The 19,669-nt window shown below is 54.1% G+C and overlaps 1 protein-coding gene and 1 long non-coding RNA gene across 2 annotated transcripts in view; one reads left to right on the top strand and one right to left on the bottom strand.

Annotated features, from left to right (window-relative positions):
- The first annotated feature begins 5 nt into the window (after positions 1-5).
- LOC113977629 lies at positions 6-500 on the top strand. Its single transcript, XR_003537371.1, has 2 exons — positions 6-60; positions 212-500. It is a non-coding gene; the product is annotated as an uncharacterized LOC113977629 (long non-coding RNA).
- A 5,165-nt stretch (positions 501-5,665) lies between these two features.
- EPHB1 (EPH receptor B1) overlaps positions 5,666-19,669 on the bottom strand; it is a 79,365-nt gene continuing 65,361 nt past the window's right edge. The window contains exons 17-20 of the mRNA XM_027703778.1: positions 19,063-19,256; positions 18,441-18,596; positions 16,725-18,122; positions 5,666-6,002 (exon numbers count right to left, since the gene is read on the bottom strand). Of these exons, the coding sequence (XP_027559579.1) occupies positions 18,014-18,122; positions 18,441-18,596; positions 19,063-19,256 (459 nt within the window). The 3' untranslated portion in view covers positions 5,666-6,002; positions 16,725-18,013. The remainder of the gene's footprint in view (positions 6,003-16,724; positions 18,123-18,440; positions 18,597-19,062; positions 19,257-19,669) is intronic.

The raw sequence follows: 19,669 nt of genomic DNA, 5'->3' as shown, positions 1-19,669 counted from the left end.
GGAAACGGGATTGAGGTGACCACGGAGCATGTCTGAGCATTCAAATTACAAGCAGGGCTTGTAAGGGACAGGATCTGACATTTAATGCCTCTGTTTGCAAAGTGCTTGACATTCACGATAACAGGAGCGGCACAGACAGGCGGCAAGGGCTGTTGGCTTCCGGGGAGAGCAAGTGCACCATGAAAACAGCCTGGTTTTCCCTCTTCTCTAGCTGGGAAGATCCTTGGGAGAAGCAAACACAGAGAGCCAAGTGTCTTACACGAGCACCTGCAGCATCCCTGGGACAGGCTGCCTGCAGACTCCTGGAAAAGTCACCTTATCCCCCCATGCTTTAGCTTTCCACCCCAGAAGATGGATCATCTTGTTCTTGCGGGTTCTGCAGGAGATGTACCACATGTGTGGAGCACAGAGCCCAAAGGAGCCAGGGTTTGATCTTATCTGGGACTCTGAGGAGCCATTATGAGAAAAATAAAGTTCAACACTCGTTCTTCTCTTGGAAAGCCGCAGACTGGATGGAAATAACTTATTTTAAAAGGCGCCTCAGCTGACAGCAGTCCAGGAATGGAAGTGGAAGAGAGGAAATTAGTGTGTCAGCTAATGCTTGGAAGTCTTGGAACCAGTTTTAATGCAGGACTCAGCTTGGAGCAACATAGTTGCTACCACTGGTGTGGGCACCTGGGTCCCCAGCAAGAGGAGCCAAGTCCTGGCAGCTGCCCAGATTGTCTGGATGGGGCTTGGAGCAGCCTGGTGTAGTGGAAAGAGAGGTGGAACAAGATGAGCCTTAAGGTCCCTTCCAGCCTTAAGTCCCTCCTGTTGCCATGATTCCCTTCCCACTGGACAACCCTCAATCCCACACTGGCCTTCAGAGGTTCTCCTGGCGTGGCTGGAGAGTGATCTGCAAGAGCAGACCAGTCTCAGGGGGGTCCCCCAAGGATCCCAGGCTTTACAGGGCAGGTCCTGGCAAAGCTGGGCTCAGGAAGGCTGATGACGAGACATAAGAGTATTGCCACCACATGTGAACAGGCACTTATTTCCAGCACGGTGTTGATGCACTGTCCAGCAAGGAGAGAGGACTGGTGTGGTGAGAGGGGAGGGAGCAGAGCCCGAGGTCCCCGGAGCACAGCACAGCTCCCTGCTCCCTCACCCAGCCAGCCAGCCCTGCCTTCTCCTAATTACATTAAAATAACATTCTCCCACCTCATTTTTTCTCGTTAGAAATGAACAGATTTAAAGCATTTCCCCTCAAATTATGGTTCACCTGAGTAGATAATTAAAAGACTATAAAGGAGATACACTTTTATGTGTAATTACGCCCACTCCTGCCGCTGTATCGGGGCTTCAAAAATATTTGCAAAACAACTCAAAACTTTTATTTTGTCAGCGCAGTAATTGCTGCTTGTCAGGGCTATCGGTGCCGGTGTCTGCTCTAACTAGAGCAGCGTCTCACAGGCAGCTCTGCTGACACGGGGAGGGTGTGGAGCGACAAAGCACCACAGGGAAACTGCTGGCACAACATCCGTGTGAGCCACGGAGCCGGCAGCGAGCTCACCCGGGCACAGGATCCACCAGGAATGGCCTTGGAAAGGAGAAGGATGTTTGTTTGCATGTTATGGGGAGATGGCAGGAATGTCTGCAGCAGCAAAGGGGAAAGGCGAACAGGCAAGGATGGGATGCTCCTGTGCTCTGGAAGTTTCCGAGGTGCCCACAGGAATTCCAGGGATGCATTTACAGCTACGGACAGATGTGACCTTCCTGCTGGGAACAGCAGGCCCCAGACAAATAATCCAGTAGGCTTCTCTCTGACTTAGAACCGTGGAATTACAGAATGTCCTGAGTTGGAAGGGACCCACAAGGATCATCCAAACTCCTGGCCCTGCACAGACACACCAACAATCCCACCCTGTCACTGAGAGCATTGTCCAAACCCTCCTGGAGCTCTGGCAGCCTTGGTGCTGTGACCATTCCCTGGGGAGCCTGTTCAGTGCCCAACCACCCTCTGGGGGAAGAACCTTTTCCTGATTTCCAACCTAAACCTCCCCTGAGTTGTCCTTGGGGAAAATCCCACCCACCCCAGTGGGTGAAGCTGCTGAGGTGGTTTGGTTACACTGGAGCTGTTTTAAGAACCACCTTCCAGCACAATCTCCAGCTGGACACAAATCTGGGGACCTGGCTGGTGTGCAAAGCTGCACCCTCTTCCTCAGCACTGAGGCAGATGGGCTTCCCAGAGCACCCACACCACAGTCCTGAGGAGAAGTCACCACCCATGACATTGGATCCATGTGTTCACAGAGCCAAGAGACCAAACGGATACTAAATCAAGGAGGGAAGGTGGGTTCCCCAGGGGAATGGAGCTGTTGGGATGAAGGATGAGTGGAGACCACCAGCGCTGGAGTGGACATCATCCACCCTCCTTGCTGGGACACCTGGAGCTGCCTGATGCTCACAGCCACTGCTGGGTGCCCAACACAGCCAGTGTGTGGGAAAGCAGCATTCCCAGCCTCCCAGGGAGCCAGCAGGCTTTGAGGTTCCCAAATCCACACTGGAGCTCTCTGTGTGTAAAAAAGGTATAATACCCCATCTCCTCATAACAGCTCAGGGAAATAAATTCTTTAGTGTCTGTAAGGAACTAAGAGGTCTCCCTGAGCCTTCTCTTCTCCAGGTGAACACTCCCAGCTTTCCCAGCCTGGCTCCAGAGCAGAGGGGCTCCAGCCCTCGGAGCATCTCTGTGGCCTCCTCTGGATTCACTCCAACAGCTCCATGTCCTTCCTGTGCTGGGGACCCCAGAACTGGAGGCAGCTCTGCAGGTGGGTCTCACCTGAGCGGGGCAGAGGGGCAGAATCCCCCCCTCGCCGCTGGTGGTGGCTTTGGGGCAGTGAGGGGGGGTGGCTGTGCAGGTTTAATCAAGGCAGTGCCTGAAATGCAGCTAAAAGCAAACTGTGTGGAGTAAATCCTGCCCTGTCCTGATCCCCCTGGGGTGCAGGGAGGTGCAGGCTGTGCACGAGTGTGTGACCAGATAAACAGAACCGAGACATTTGGCTGGCAACGGGAGGTGACTTTCTCGGCTCCCACATGGCCTGGAGATTTCAACACTGCAGCAGCCTCAGCCCTGCTCCATCCGAGCCCTCCTGGCTCCAGCACCGCTGCAGCCTGCCTGGCTTGTCCTCCAGGAAATCCCGGCCCTTTGGATAGGCGATGAGGCATCTCCAATAATTCCAGCAGCTGCTGCCAGTTAATGTGGGCTGGCACGGAGCTTTATCATCAGACCATATTGCTCCAATTACAATTTAGCCAATAGTCCTCTTGGGCTCATCTTTTATTTGTCTTTCACTGCTGAGTGTGGGAGGGAGGGGAGGTGGGAGAGGACAGGGATGTGTGTGTGTGTTTCCAACCTCCCCCTCCTTCACTGCCCCCAGGTCTCTGTGCAGCCAATACATTCCCAGCTGCTTTCTTCCCCTGGGAAGGCCTGTCCTCAGGCCTGTGGCATGGGATGAGAGCATCATCAAGGGAATGAGAGTGTCTCCCACCAGGCCCCACGTGTGGATCCTCCAGGGCACACTGCACCCCATGGAGCATCGTGTCCCCCAGGGAGCCCTCCTCCCCCTATCCCATGTCAAGCCCAGTCCCAGCTCAATTTTCTCCTTGCAGTGGGGCAAATAAGGATTTACTCCACCACCAGTGCCGGAGTTAGTCCGGCATCACTCTGGTGTGCTGGAGCACCGGGTACATCCAGATTTCTGGGAGCTGCTGAAGGGTAATTGGAGCCAACACGCTGCTTCCATTTTTCAAACCTGAGAGCCATGAAGGAAAGATTTTTCATCCTGAGGGTTGGTCTCTGTTCTGGCTGTGACAGCCACCTGTGTCTATATTCAAAGCTCAGGGAAAGTTTTTTTGGATGCTGTGTGGCCTCAGTAAATGACATCTCGTTCCAGCTGGGATGCAGGTGAAGCTGGTGACTGGTTGGCTCATGGGGGGAATAAAACACAGGGGCCAGAGGCTGCAGCTGTATAAACCAATGTCAGGGAGGTGAGGGTCCAACAGGGACTGGCCAGACGCATCCAGGCTCTGCTGAGGGGCTCCAGACCCTCCTTCAGAGCCCCGTTAACCATCAAACTGTCAGCAGGGCTCCTCCAGACCCCGTTAAAAGGCTATTCCCATACTTTGGGAATGTTAAGCACTGGCTGTAAATGTCTTTTGGTTACTTAAGGGGAAAACCTCGGAGCGACCTGTGTAAAGGATATACCCTCTCAGGGCCCCAAATCCCAGAGGATTCAAGAAACATGAACACTCATTTAAACCACACCAGTAGCCCATTAAGTCAAGTATCTACTCAATTAAGGACACACAAACAACTTCGCTCTGCCCTCCATCAGCTGCTGCCTATTTGCATCTTGTGTGTCCAAAGACCTGCCAGGAGGCTGGATTTTATGGCAGAGATGCTCTGCTTTCATTTGTTGGGATGGGCTTGGCAAAAACCACCCAAGGCACCCAAAAAAACAGTCCTCCCCTGTGTACAAGTGTGAGGCAAAATTCACTGTGGTGTGTGAGCCCAGGGCGGTGGAGTCCTGCTCCAGGGACCTGGAGCCATCACCACCAGCATGTGGAACTCAGTCAAAAACCCCTATAAACAAAAAAAATCCCAACTATAATGACCCTGGAGAAGCAGCAGTTACCTGAAGATGGTAACACCCCAAATCAACACCAGCACTGATGGGAGATTTACAGGATGCCAGGGACTGCAGGGACGTGCCAGCCCCACCTCCAGCTGAACCAGCACTCGCCTCCCTCCCCCCAGATCACCCCAAAACCACAGGGTGTGGGAAGCCTGTATCCCACACCTCCAAAGCTCTCCCAGTAGCAGCTCCTTTTTCAGAACCCCAAACATGTCAATGGTGGCTGCATATTTCCAAATCTATCCATTTACAAAACTTCCAGCCCCTGTTTTAGCCCTCGTTGCTGGCTGGAGGATGTTCCCAGTGCCGGCAGGATCAGCTGCCCTCAGGGACTGAGGATAGAATGGATCACAGAATCAGAGAATATCCTGAGTTGGAAGTGACCCACGAGGATCATGAAGTCCAACTCCTGGCCCTGCACAGGACATCCCAACAATCCCACCCTGTGTCTGAGAGAGCTGGATGGGTTGTGTGATCCCAGCAGGATACAATGCCCGAGAGCAGCCAGTGAAAAAGGAAGAATTCATTTTCCTGCCACGATGTGCAGTAATCCTCAGGGAAAGCAGGTTCAAGATGAGCATCAGCCTTTCGTGGACAGGCTCCAGCAGGACTGGGGAAGTGAGGAGCTGCCGTGCTCCGCCAGCACGGGCGGTGCTTTCATCCCAGCCAGCGCTTCCAGCGCGGCCTCCCCGAGCGATCGCACACCAGGGCTTTGAAACGCGCTCCTCGGGAAAACCCGTGCCAAGAAAATTCCTTCTCCTGGCTCTTTTGCAGCAAGCAACCTCCGATAGGGATCGCCGAGAATAAAGTCACTTCATTTACAAACCGGGGAGCCAGATCTGATAGACATCAACATTCGAGGTAAGTCAAGGAGTGATGGAGCGCTGCCAGCTCCCCAAATGAATATTCATGGCAAACATTCCCCCAGCTCCGAGCTGAAGAGAAGCCGTCAGCGGAAAGGCTGCCCCTGGGAAGGGGAAGGAAAGGGACCAGGCTTCTTTCATCATTTTTATTGAGTGCAATTTTCTCTTTAGTACAATATTCTCTGAAAGTTACTGTTACAAACTCCGACAATTTCAACACAATCAACAAATTGGGGAAGGAAGGGGGGGAGGCGGGTGGGAAGGTGGGGAGGGAGGGCAAAAAAAATTCCAAGGGTTGAAATCTTTTACAGACATCTCACTGGTTATGTACAGGACAGGGAAGGGGGGGACGGGGGCCCGGGGCGCTGCGGGGACCTCCCGGAGCATCGTCTGGTGGGTGGCGGGGGAGCGGTCCCTGGGGACCCCCTCCTGGCGCTGCTGCCCCGCTGCAATGCTGGACTCGATGCCCCTGCAAGGCAAGAGGGAAAGGAGGAAAGGGTGAGAACAAGCACATCCAGTGCTCAAGACTCGGTACATCCTTCACCACCGAGCCCCCACCCCGTCCCACAGCCGGCGGGGACTGCGCCCAGTGAAACCCAAAGGCTTCTTGCAGCAGATACAGCCTCTCAAAAGAGAAAAGGGAAAAAAACCCACTAAAAGCAGGGATTAATTAATATGCTGTCAGAAAAATGATGATTTCACTGAAAGCTCTCTATTTCTCCTCAGGGGGGAAAGGAAAGGAACGGAGGAGACGGATTTCTTTGTGAAGCCGAGATGCTTCGGGGAGCGGAGGCTGAGATGCAATTTTGGGGGCGGGAGAGTTTCCACGTCCCCCAGCAGCCAAGTTGCCTTTTCCCCACCTCCCACTGCAAGATGAGCACCCCCGGGTCGAACACAGGAGCAAATCACAAAGCACCATGAATCATTCTCCAATGTAACAAAAAATCCCCATCTTCTCCACTCCTGGGGGGAAGCCAGAATGTCTCGGAACCAGAGGAGCAGCCCCAGGGGCACCTTCTCCTCACCCTGCAACCAAGAAGTGCCGCCCAGCAGCAAAATTCCATTATTTAGCCACTTTGGAGAGGCAAAGACGCTTTTAATATACAATTGCACCTTGGAAACATAAAGGCAGCACATTAAATAACAAAGCAATTGACTGCTGGGTCCCTTTGCTGGGCCACCGAAAGCTGGGGCTCACTGGCTAATTATTGCTGGGGTCCCTGTGCCTCTCTAAACATACCAATGCTTTCAGAAACCCACTCCAGCTGTGCCTGACATTTCACTCCTATTAAAATTCATCGTTCTCCTGAATGGAAATAATTTTTTTCTTCAGCAAACCCAGGTAGTAATGAAAGTTTTATTTAGTAATGTAGTGTTTGGTGGAAAAAGGGGCAGAGAAAAGAGAAGAGAAATTGAGATTATCTTAAGAAAAAAGGGCTTTCAGCTGGGGGAAAAGATATTGCTGGGTGGTGTTTCTTAGGCACAAGGGTCCACTTTTGGTGCCGTGCTTGGAGGTTTGGTGTCACAGCTCCCCTTAATGTAACTGGGAGCAGAACAGCAAAACAGCTGGAAAAAAGCAGTAACAGAAATATAATTAATGTAATGATGCTGAGCCGGGCAGGTCCTGGGAATGAGTATAAACCGAGTGCCCAAGTCCGGGTGGTGACAGGATTTGTATCGGCTGCGGGTTCGGCCACATTAAAGCTGGTGATGAGCGATGGTTGCAGCCCCGGGCACCGCTCCCGGCTCCACCTCCACCTTCCCCCACGGCCTTTCCCAGCTCCTTCAGCCGCCGCCGCCCGACCCGCCCGGCAGCAGCGGGGCCGGGGAGGGGTTTGGGGGTTTATTTTCCCTGCCGGGGGTGGCGGCTGCCGGCTCAGCTCTCCCGCACCAGCGGCAGCCCTGCCCTTCGTCCTGGCTAAAACGGTCCGGGGGCAGCTACAGAGGACTTGGGCCGATCCCAAAGGGTGGATCCCAAAGGATAGGTCATGAACAGCTGGAGGAGGATGGGGAGGGGACAGCACAGCACATCCCCCAGGTACTGAATCACCCCCCTCATCACACCTCCTCCTCCTCCTCCTCCTCCCTGAGCTCCAGCGTGGGAACCCCTGCGAGGCGGCGTGGAGGGCTTTGATCTCAGCCTGGAAGTGCTGGCGTGACACAAATAGCAACAGAAAGGCCACGTTTGTGCCAGGAGAAGGCGTTCCATGGGGGAAGGCATTCCATGGGGGAAGGCATTCCATGGGGGAAGGCGTTCCATGGGGGAAGGCATTCCATGGGGGAAGGCATTCCATGGGGGAAGGCGTTCCATGGGGGAAGGCGTTCCATGGGGGAAGGCGTTCCATGGGGGAAGGCATTCCATGGGGGAAGGCATTCCATGGGGGAAGGTGTTCCATGGGGGAAGGTGTTATCAGCTCCCACCGTGTTTACAGGGCAGCGAGCAGAGTGGTTGGGATGCGGCAGTGGTTGGGATGTGGGCAGTGGTTGGGATGCAGGATGGGATGTGGGCAGTGGTTGGGATGCGGGCATTGGTTGGGATGTGGGCAGTGACTGGGATGTGGGCAGTGGTTGGGATGTGGACAGTAGTTGGGATGTGGGCAGTGGTTGGGATGCAGGCAGTGGCTGGGATGCGGGCAGTGGTTGGGATGTGGGCAGTGGTTGGGATGTGGGCAGTGGTTGGGATGGAGGCAGTGGTTGGGATGGAGGCAGTGGTTGGGATGTGGGCAATGGTTGGGAAGCAGGCAGTGGTTTGGATGTGGGCAGTGGCTGGGATGTGGGCAGTTGTTGGGATATGGGCAGTTGTTGGGATATGGGCAGTGGTTGGGATGCAGGATGGGATAGGGGCAGTGGTTGGGATGCGGGCAGTGGTTGGGATGCAGGCATTGGCTGGGATGTGGGCAGTGGTTGGGATGCAGGCAGTGGTTGGGATGTGGGGGCGGTTGGGATGCGGGCAGTGGTTGGGATGTGGGGGCGGTTGGGATGCGGGCAGTGGTTGGGATGCGGGCAGTGGTTGGGATGCGGGCAGTGGTTGGGATGTGGGCAGTGGTTGGGATATGGACAGTGGCTGGGATGCGGGCAGTGGTTGGGATGTGGGAGCGGTTGGGATGCAGGCAGTGGTTTGGATGTGGGCAGGTGCCAGCCTCAGGGCGCTCTCCCTTTCCATGCTCATGGGAATGGGCAGAATCACAAATACCCAAAATAATTAAGGATAAGCAGCACTGTAAACCCAGCTGCTGTGCCCACAGGATGCCATGGAAAAGAGGAGCTAGCTGGTGGGAGCAGGGAAGAGATGGAGGCAGCTCTGGGAGTGATCCAAAGCCATCACTGTATCCTGCAGGTCCTACTGGGGCACCAGCCCATATCCAACCCCTCTGTAAAGGGGAGTCACATCTCACTGCCCTTTCCCTGGGGCAGGAGCCTCCCAGAGCCCCCTCCTCATCTGGGCACCACTGGGTTTGTGACATGGCACTGCCACCCAGGCACCAACCCCAGACAAAAGACCGGACCTGAGTCCCTGCCCAGGCAGCCTCTGGCCGTGGACACCTTCCCAAATATTTAGGCTGGGGAATGTGAAGGGTTCACCCAAAGCACGGTGGGGAGAAAGCCAAACCAACCAATGTGAGCATGTTCCACATCCCCCTGTCCGTGGAAGCCCCCTCAAGGCTCGAGGCTCTCCCGGCTCCTCAGACAACACTTGGCACGGGCTGTTCCTCCCGCCCTCAGTCCCGCTGGGTGCTAATTAGCATTGATAATTGCACTGATGGGGACCATAATTGTCCTGCCCTCTCTCCCCTACCCTCACACAAGGGTTCAACCACCTAATGAGACCCCTGGGGATAATCAAAGAGAGGAGCAGGTTCCCCCCACCGTGACAGCAGCTCCTGCACCACGTGTGGGGATGGGAGAGCAGAGAAGGGAAAGGCACAGCCCAACCTGTGGATGGGGGAAGCTGCTGAGCCTTGTTTACTTGGGGGCACAGAGAAAAGTTCACTCCAATTAATTTTTTTAAGTGGATAGGCGTTAATCCCCCTACACTTATCTAGAATTAACACAGCGCTAAGTAGATTTTTGCCTAATCCACTTCCACATCCGCCCTGAAAGGGCACTGTCTGTTTTGGGAGGGAGCAGAGTTCAACTAATCCACTTAAAACACATGCCTGGTTTGTTCAGATTAACCTCCTCCAGCATTTCCCTGCAGGGACGGGCCAGGAGACCTCAACACATCCCACCTGTGCCACTGGTGGGGCCACCCCGTCCATGGTCACGTCACCTACAATGTCCATGTGTTGGGGTCTGCTGGGACCCCAAAACCAGCCACTACAGCAGAGCCACACAGCGGGGTGGGACTGCCAGGGGCTTCACAGCCTTTTAAATTCCAATGGCCAGAGGAAGCAGAGCAGAAGCAGCGGAGATGCTTGGACACAGACGGGGAGGGAGGGAGGGAGGGGGAGCTCAGGCTGGAGGGATAATCACAGTGCTGCTCCATGGAGGACAGCCAGCCAAAATGGAAGGCCCTGTGTAGTGGTTTGAACCAGGTTTTCCCCCTGAAACTAAGAAAGTGGTAACCCCCAGGGGGTGGTGACCCTTGGGGCTTGACCAATCAGTGCTCCTGCAAAATATAAACATATCTCTGGAGACTGGAAGAGAAGCAGTGGTTCTTCTTGAGAAGAAGAAGAGGTGGCCATGTTGTAGAGGCCACGAGGAGAAGGGGCTCCGGCCCCTTGGGGGCCTCTGCCCCCCCCCAGCCCCCGGTTGGGGGCTGCAGGGACTCGGAACAGTGTCAGACTGGACTGAGTGCCTGTAGCTAGGAGCTGGGGGAGTTTCTTCCCTGTAAATAGAAGTGGGAGACGCTGGGAGCAGCGACGGAGCAGCAGCAGAACGGCAGTGTCCGAAGAGCAGTGGCAAAGAGCCAACTGATAAGGACCAAAAGGAGCAACACAAGCTGGTATGCAGCTAAGGCAGACACAGAGGTGTCTGAGGAGAAGGAAAAGCAGCAACAGGACAAGAGAACCAAGCCAGCAGCAGGAACAGAGTTTCGCGGGGTAAGAACTGGATAAACCAAAACCCCCAAACTCGCTAGAGACCCCTCTGAGAAAGAGGAGGGGGTGGTGGACTGAGTGGAGTCCTAAAGTGCAGTATGCACTACAGAGAGGAGCTAAGAAGCTCCGGCCTCCTGAGAGCTCAGCCAGGATGGCCAAAGGAATGTGTGTGGAGGGGGTGACCTTGGGCTTTTCCCCCCCCTTTGCTGCAGCTTCAGAGAAGCTGGCAGCCATCTTTGAAGCAGAGCACAGAAGCTCTGTGAAGGGGCTTGATTTCCCCTGAAGATACCAGACTGTCACGAAGACCCCCGTGTTTCGTGATATGACCGTGGTGGAACGACCTTGTCTGGGGTTACGTAGTCCACGGAAAGACCCTTCGTTTGGCGTCGAGGGGCCGAGAGGGGCTTGGAGACCCCCCTCGTGTGTATTGGCAAGGATCCAGCTGCAACTGCTGCCTGAAAGAGAGGAAGAAAGCCTACTGCCTAGAGAGAGAGACCTGTTGCTCAGAGACTGGAAGGGGTCTTTTCTTCTTCTTCTCTCCTGGACTTTTATTTGGAGAGAGAAGAGATTTGGCCCACTGTAAATATTATTGTCATGGTAGAGATAGATATAAAGTTAAGATTGTTTGTAATATATTATAGTATTTATTTATGTGTATAGTCTTTGTAATATATTCCTTCCCCCATATTGAGTCTCGTGTTTTTGTCTGGAAAACCCATCTCACATGGGGTTGAGATGTGGGTGGGGGGCTAGGAATCAGAATTGGATTTTGGGCCTTACTAAAACCATGACACCCTGAAACACCATCCCCAGTGCCAGCAGCTCTGAAAACCCCAAGAGGCCCAGGTGAAGGGCACCATGGTCACCACAGGCAGGTGCACTCCCCTCTCCAGCACCCATCTGCTGCTCTGAGGTGAAGCAAGAGACCAGATTTAATGCCATGGATGCTCATGGTTCCCATCTCACATCTCTTCCGGCCATGTAAAGCAGAGGAGACCCTCTCCTGACTGGAAAGCTCCTCTTTCCACACCAAGCCCTGGTATGGGAACACAGCCCATCAGGATCCAGTGATGGACAGGAGCCGGCAGGTCTCCCATGAGACACAGATACAAAACCAAACCCTGAGGACACCAAAAATGGGAGAGCACAAACTGACATTCTCACACCTCCCAGAGACGGGGCTTGGAGGAGGTTGAGCTCAGCTGGGACAGGCACAGCCATTCCTACATGGCAGAAGGGTTGGACCAGATGATCCCAAAGAACATTTCCAACCCACAGAAAATATTAAAGATACAAGCTGGAACAGGAACAATGTGGAGAAACCACTGACGGGGTGAAACAATTCGCCATGGGAATCCATTGGTGTGGACTTTGCCTCTCCTTCATCACTGCTCAAGAAGCTTCTGGCTCTTCCAAAATTGCAAGAAGACTCACTGGGAATGTCCAGCCCAAGCTGTAATTAGACCAGCACCCACCCTGGCAGGATCCTTCATGGAAGAGGCACAAGAGCAGATAATGATACGAGTGTTAAATCCCTCTTGCAGCTCCTTGTGCAGGGGGGACTTTAGGGGAGCAGGGAACATGCAGCACCTGGCTCAATGCCAGAGGTGGATGTGAGCCCTGGCCCCCACCAACTGCTTTTCCATCGGCAGTTCAAGAAGGACGAGTGGCCTTGGAGCTACAGAACGTTTCTGGGTCTGTAAATCCATTCCTTGTCTCAGAAGCTGATTGATCCTTTTTCTTTTTAAAGTCAGATTCAATGTTTAAGAGTAACGATTTCCAAGTGAACACAGAGTGGCTCGAATATATTGGCAGTTTTTATGGATCAGAGGCAAAAGCCTTAGTTCAGATCCTAAAGAACAGAAACGTGTCTGTCCCCATCACAGAACAACAGCAAGGGTTGGTGGCAGTGAAAAAACCCTTCATAGGTGATGCCCAGTGATTTATCCCAGGCCATGGGCCAGCTGGGATATTCCCCTGGCTCCCACAGGGATGTCCTCAGGATGCAGGCAGATTCATTGATGAGATCTCTGCAAACCAACCCCAAACCAACCCTTCCCTCCCTCTGAATCAAACACCCTGGAGAAGCGGAAAGCAGAAGAGGAGATCTCATGGGGCTCGGGATGGCATGTGGGGAGCTCCTGGAGCAGGGATGGTGGAGAAGGGAAGGGGGACAGAGGGACAGAGAGAAGGACAGCCCTGATTCCTCCTTGGGAAAGGAGCATTAGAGGCACCACAAGCTGACAGGCTTGGAAATAATGGTCTGAGATCTCTCTTATTTAAAAACCAGCCGCCTGCTGTTTTCATCGCAGCCCCGCTCTGACTTGCAGCAACATTTAAAATTAAATATACATAAGTGCTTTCAAAGAACTGTTAATTTGAAGGTCATTAAATGGCATAAAATGCATTCCTTTTTTTTTTTGTGGAAAGAGGCACATAATAACACCATGAATACACGCTCCTCTTCCCCGTTCAAACGCTCGCTCCTGCCTCGGATGTGCGAGAGCCTTGGGTCCACCTTTGCTGGCAGCAGCACGACATCTCCCTTTAATTACTGCTGTTGAGAAAGCTGCTGCCTCCTCCACCACACCCAGGGATGGGGCTGTACAAAAGACATGAAAAAGCCCCAGGGACAACCACACAGCTGAATTGCCAATGGGAGTTTTTTGAGGGATGAGGGGAGCAACAGTGGGGCTGGTGGAGGGAAGAGGCAACATGAAACCATTTGGCAACATCCACTCCAGACATGAGCATCTTGCCCACTGATTCTCACACAAGACTTTAGGCCAAGCTCAGAGCAGGGTTTTGGTAGTAAAAAGTCTCAGTTTTTTGATTTAACATTCCATGCAAAAAAGACAAAGCCAACCCAGACACAAAAAAAAAACCCTAAAAAAGACACAAAAGGGCTGAGGTTTTTACAGTTGCCATAGAAATGGAGAGAAGGAGCTGACAACTGCAAAGTGTCTCAGTGAAAGGACAGGATTAGGGGCAAGGGTGAGGTGGGCTCACCCAGGCAAGGAGCTGCATCTGTGTGCTGCTGCTTGGAGCTGGGATACAGCCACGGGAGCGAGGCACCAAAGCTCCACCTACGAGTTACAGGGGGCCAGGATCCACCCTGGGGGGTTCCACCAGCAGTGGGCACATCCCAGCACTAGCATGTGGCAGCTGAACCCCCCAGGACCCTGTGGGATGGATGGAGCCCAGCCCGGATGACAGGCCTGTGGAGTTGGTCCTCTTTGATCCCAAAATGCCTTTTTCTTCCTTTTAAGCCAAAACTTTGCAGAGGAAAAAATTATTTTTGAGTCACCCCCTTCTCCTTTGGGATCAAGGAGATCAACAGTCCAACACCAACCAGCATGGATCAGATGTGAAATGGGAGTGCTCAATTTTAGGCCAGGGAAGAGCTACAGGGCACCCTCAAAGAGGTGCCACCTTGGCATCTGATGAAGGAAAAGGAGGAGCAGTCCAAACACAACCCTGCTGTCATGGCCAGGCAGGGATAACACTGTCACTCCCAGACGGAAAGGCTTCACAGTTTGGAAAATTGATTGTACTTGGAAGAAAGGCCTCTGAAGAAACAAAATGGTCCATCAGAAGTCATCTGAAATTTTTATGTTACTTTTTTTCAATAAAGAGCAAAAATCAAACATGGCTGCTTTGCACTTTTCCCCTTGTTTTTCATTAACAGCCTGATGGCCTTCGGTGAAATCTTCCATTTTGGATGAAAAGGTTTTTATAGAAAGGCAGGAAAGCAGGTGGCCCATGGTGACCCTCCCTCAAGTATTCTCTTGACAGCAACTCCCTTGGCCCACGATGCCTCATTTCTGCAGGGATTTGTTTGAGCCACCTGCATTCTCCCTGCTCAGCCCTGGGCACCATCCATCTGCTGCCAGGCTCTCCTGTGACCCTGGAGGGGACATCTCCAGGCCCCCGAGCTGGGTGGACCTGGTACAAGGCCAAGATGCCACCTTGGTAGGAACAACCCATTAGGAGAGGCGGGATATGGGAATCATCTGCTACAGCACAGCCCAGGAGCCATCAGACGGCTGGGAGAGAGACCACCAGCCCTGGCAATGCCCAGGGGCACCACGGTGGCCATGTGTCAGGGGAGCTTGGCAGCACGGGCAGGCCAAGGAGCACCATCCACCCTGGGAAATCAAACCAGGATGTAAAGCAGGACTCGGTATCTCCAAAAGCATCCAAGCACCTGGACAGCCTGTTTATCCACTCATGAGCACCCAGTCTGCTGGGTGGGAGGGGCAGGACTGAACACTTCATATTTCATATTCAAGATGAAATGGCCTCAAGATGCCCGAGGGGAGGTTCAGCCTCGACAACAGAAAGAATTTCTTCACTGAAGGAGTGGTTAAACATCAGAAGGGGCTGCCCAGTGAGGTGGTGGAGTCCCCATCCTTGGAGGTGTTTAAGGAAAGACTGGACATTGCACTCAGTGCTCTGGTCTGGCTGACAAGGCAGGGATAGGTCAAAAGTCGATTGATCTATTCTAAACCTAATGATTCTATATTAAAGGTTTTATATTAAGAAAGGGTTAGAAAGGGTGAAAAAGGGGCAGTGGTGCCACAGAGAGGACCCTGAGCAGGGCAGCAGGACCCGCTGCCTCACAGGTGCTCGTGCAGCCGGGCAACGCCACAGGGGAGCCGTAAAGGTGGAGTATTGATATTTAGCCTGTGTGGCTGTCATTCGTTCCTTTAAATGCCTTTAGCTTCCTTCTAATAAAAGAGAAATCATAAAAAAAACCCACAAAGGACCCTTCACCATCAGTGAATATCAATGTGGCGCAGCGGCGCATTAGCATGCACGGCGCCCGCTCCATCTGCATGTTGTATTCTGTGTGACAACATCCTGGAATACAGATTTGGGCCACGAATATCCCGAGAGGTATTAGGGATCGTCTATCAGACAGGACGAGGAACAGTCCCTGCTGTTGTAAACAAGGGGTGTTTTTCTCTGCCTCTTTCTCTGTGGGGAGTTCAGTGATTTGAAACAAGCTCATTCCTGCCTCTTGTTAGTTCCTGTTCTTCGGCAGAGCGCGGGTCATCTTCCTTAGGGGATGAAAGAAATAGTGCCAGAGGTAAAGAGCACCCCATCCCCAGGTGATGAACCAGCAGCACGAGCCAGTGAACGTGCTCCTCATGAACCATCATGAACCAAGCATGTGCTCCCCACAGGATACATGGGGTCCCCCCAGCCACAGCGAACCCCAATGGCCCCAGCACAGGGGCAGTGATCCCACCCAGGACACGTGGACAGGGAGGGCAGCAGCCAGAGGAAGGGCTCGTCCCGTTGTGTTCAGCGGCAGCAAGAAACCTGGTGAGGCTGGATGTCAGGAATACGATGGGGCAGATGGGCAAGGAGCAATCTCATGGTGTGGATGGATATGGGGCAGCCCCATGGCAAGGACAGACATGGGGAAAACCCACAGCATAGGTGGATGTGAGGTATCCCCATGGCACTGATGGACACAGGGCATTGCTACAGCACAGACAGGTGTGTGCATGGTCATGGCCCAGAATAAAGCATTCCCGGTGACACAGGAGGAAGTGGAATATCCCTGGGACAGGGATGGGTGCAGGTCATCCCCACGGTGCAAGCAGATGTGGGGCACGGCCCCAGTGGGGATGGATGAGTGAGGAGGATGGAGGTTGATTGAGGAGGACAGAGGGTCTCTGTACACGTATGAGCCACCACACCACCAAATCCCATCCAGGACCCACAGCCCCGGAGGTAGGGCCAGGCAGCCACCCCACACCACCACTCCCCCGCCACGTGGGCACCGCTGGCTGCCGGCACAACGCCGGCACAGCGCGGTGATGGATCATTACAACTTGCACATAACCCTCTAAGTAAAAGCCTTATTAAGAGTTCATTTGTTTTATAAACTCCCGTCGTGATCCGCGGAGGGAAGTCAGATTGCCCAGTCCTACAATATTCTGGGTAAACACTGACACGCGCCTGGTGATTTTAACCAGATCAATTTGCAAAGAAGACCAATGGAGAAACAAAAAAAAGAAAAAAGAATAAAAATCAAATTTAACACCAGGAAACATCCACTGGGAGAGGGTGCAAGAAAGCAAGAGCAGAAAAATACAGAGACGGACGGACAGAGAGGCACACAAGACAAACAGACCTACCTCCGAAGCCACGAAACCTAAGTCCATAAATCAATATCAAAATCCTTAGGTCTGCAAGATGGGGGAAAAAAGTCCTCCATAGCCATCTTCGCCGAGGCTCTGGAGGCCTGAGCAGTCCATTTCCCAGAGCATCTCTCCTCCTCCTCCAGCAGCCACCAACCCAGTCACAGCCACGCGGCGGCTCCTCCGGTCCCGTCCCTGCCGCGCGGGCCCTTGGCGTCCTCCTCCCCGCTTCCAGGATGCTGAGCACTTCCTTCGTTGCCGGGTGCTTCCCGGCTGCCTCCTGCCCCCGGGGGCTGTGGGCACAACCCCTGGCCCCCCGGGCTGGGGCCCGGCCGGCCGCTGGCCGCAGGGTCAGCGGTGACCGCCGGCGACGGACGAGCAGTGAGTCCACGGTAGGTCGACAACATACACAGGCGCACGAGCGCGCACACACACACACGGGAACACCTCTTTCCGTTTTCCAGGATGGAGATTCCTTTTTTTTTTTTTTTAATCCTTTTTTTTGTTTTTTTTTTCCTTTTTGCAAAAAAAATGCAAGCGAAAGAGAAAAAAAAAAAACAACAAAAAATGAACAAAAGAAAAAACCAAAACCCAAGGTTTTCTATTGAAGGTACATCTCTTCTTCAATATGAAGACATTAACTGGATTGAGTCGGATCCCCCATGCAGTGGTCAGCGAAGTCCTTTGGTAGTTGCCGGAGTGGCACCCGGGTAGGATGTCAGGGAGCTGCGGAGACGTCTGAGGACACTTCCACCCAGTTCATGAGCAGAGAGGGGAGCGGGGCAAGCCAGGAGGGCTGGGGCAGGGAGGGAGGGTGAAAAAAGAAAAAGGAAGGTGGTTTCTCCGGACAGGACGCTCCATCTCATGCCTCTCCCTTTCCCAACAGCCCCTTCCTCCTTCTCAGTTTCAACCACTGCTCACTGGTGGTGGGATTGGAGTCTGGTCTCTAGGGTTTGGGTTTGCTTCCCCAACGCACATTGGTTTGTCTTCATCGTTTTTTATGGTTTTTTTGTTTTGCTTTGCTTTTTAAATATATGATTTGTACATATTTATATGTATTTATACGCTGTTCCCCATGACATTGCTAAGTGTGCTTCTGTTGGTGAGGAACGGAAGTCACCAGTTAGAGACGAGTCCCAGGAACATCCTTCGTCTGCGGTCGCAGTCCCCGGGCAGCGGCGGCTCCTCCCCAAACGCTGCCCCGTTGGCACCCGTCAGTTCCTCCCCTCCCACCTCTGCCCCTCCTCTGCGTGCCCTCCCCGCCCCTCCCCATCAAACAAGGGACGTCATGCCATCGAGGTCGGAGACTGGCTCATCTGTACTCGCATGGACTGGACGCTGTTCAGGATCTTCTTCTGGTGCCCAGCCAAAGTCACCCCTATTCTCAGGAGGTCTCTGGAAGACAGACAGACAGGCAGAGGAAGATCAGTGGGCAGCTGAGGGTGGTGTTTTGCTGTCCCTAAGTGATGAGAGGGATGCAAGCTCAGCTGGAACAGCCAAAGAGCCCAAACGCAGCCCCGTGAGCATCACTGGGACTGAGAGCAGGGACACACCCACACATTGACTCCCAGATGCTGAATGTGGCCACCTCCAACTCAGGGTGCTCCTGCCCAGTGTGAGGGGTGCTCACAGCCACCCTTTGCCTTGAACTGACCGTCCCACCTCTCCCAACCCCCAGCCGGGCAGCACCCAGCTTTCGGGCACCCAACTCACTCGGACGTCATCTGGGCAACCAGCTGCAGGGAGGTGAAGCCAGCGGTCAGGAAGCTGTCCCGGTACTGGCTCATCTTCACAGCACTCAGCCAGTCGTCTACTGAGGTAAAGGCAGTGAAGTCGGGGATGGAGCGGTCGAGGAGGGGCTGAGAAGGCCTGAAACAGGGACACACCGCTGGGGACAAGCCTGGCTGGCACCGAGGGGCTGCCACCCCTGAGCCCAGCCAGCACACGCGTGTGCCCCTCAATCCACCCCGGGCACCCTTGTGGTCCCCCAAGGAAGGCATGTCCTGTGGGAATACCACTGTGCCAAGCAGTTTTGCAATCCCACACGATGCAATCCAGCCGCGGGAGCCACAGGGAGGGAGGCGCCGGCAGAGCAGCCGCCGCGCCCGCACGGTCACACGCCATAAAGGATCAATAGCAAAGAATTATTGCTATTGCTTGGCTGAAAACTACATGTTCTTTGTCTGACTGTCAGGCAGAGCAAAGACAGAAACCCCCGCTCCCGCCAAACGACTGATGAATTCCCGTCCTTCCCCCTGGGGCCGAGGGGAGCCTTTTGCCATGGCTCGGGATGCCAGCATGGAGCAGGGAGCGCTCCCACGCGCCGGGCACTCACACAGCGGTGATGGTAGCCACAGTTTTGAGGCTTGCCGGGTTGCGGATCATTTTGTCGAGGGTGTTGACGATCTCGGTGAAGCGCGGGCGGGTGTTGCGGTCCTTCTGCCAGCAGTCCAGCATGAGCTGGTGCAGGGCGGCGGGGCAGTCCATGGGCGGGGGCAGCCGGTAATCCTGCTCGATGGCGTTGATCACCTGCGGGCAGCGGGGACAGAGCGGTACGTGAGGGGCAGGGACGCGGGGGGCTGGCACAGGGGCTGGGCCGCGTGTGCGGGCACGGGTGCCACAGGCAGCCGGCAAGGCCGGCCCAGCCGATCAGCAGCAAAGGGAGCGGGAGGAGCCGCTCCCGGCTCGGGCTCTCCCCGAGGTTAATCTCCGCTCTGATGCTCCGCGCGCCGCAGTTCCTCCCAGCGGAGAGCTGCCACTCATTATCTCGGCGGATCGCGCCGGAGTGCAGCAGTCACACTTCCAAAGCTCCTTCCCTGCTCGTAAGCCCTCTGAACATTTTCAAAGGCCCTGCAGCTTGCCGAAGTCCAATTACCAGCCCACTGGCTTTTCTTCCCGATTTCCCTCCTTGCATCCTCTCACTCGCCAGCCTGTTTCATCTC

This window comes from Neopelma chrysocephalum, unplaced genomic scaffold (genome assembly GCF_003984885.1).
Source record: "Neopelma chrysocephalum unplaced genomic scaffold, ASM398488v2 Primary Assembly neopelma1_252, whole genome shotgun sequence".
In the NCBI taxonomy this organism is placed as follows: Eukaryota; Metazoa; Chordata; class Aves; order Passeriformes; family Pipridae; genus Neopelma; species Neopelma chrysocephalum.
This window is presented reverse-complemented; position numbering and strand designations above follow the sequence as displayed.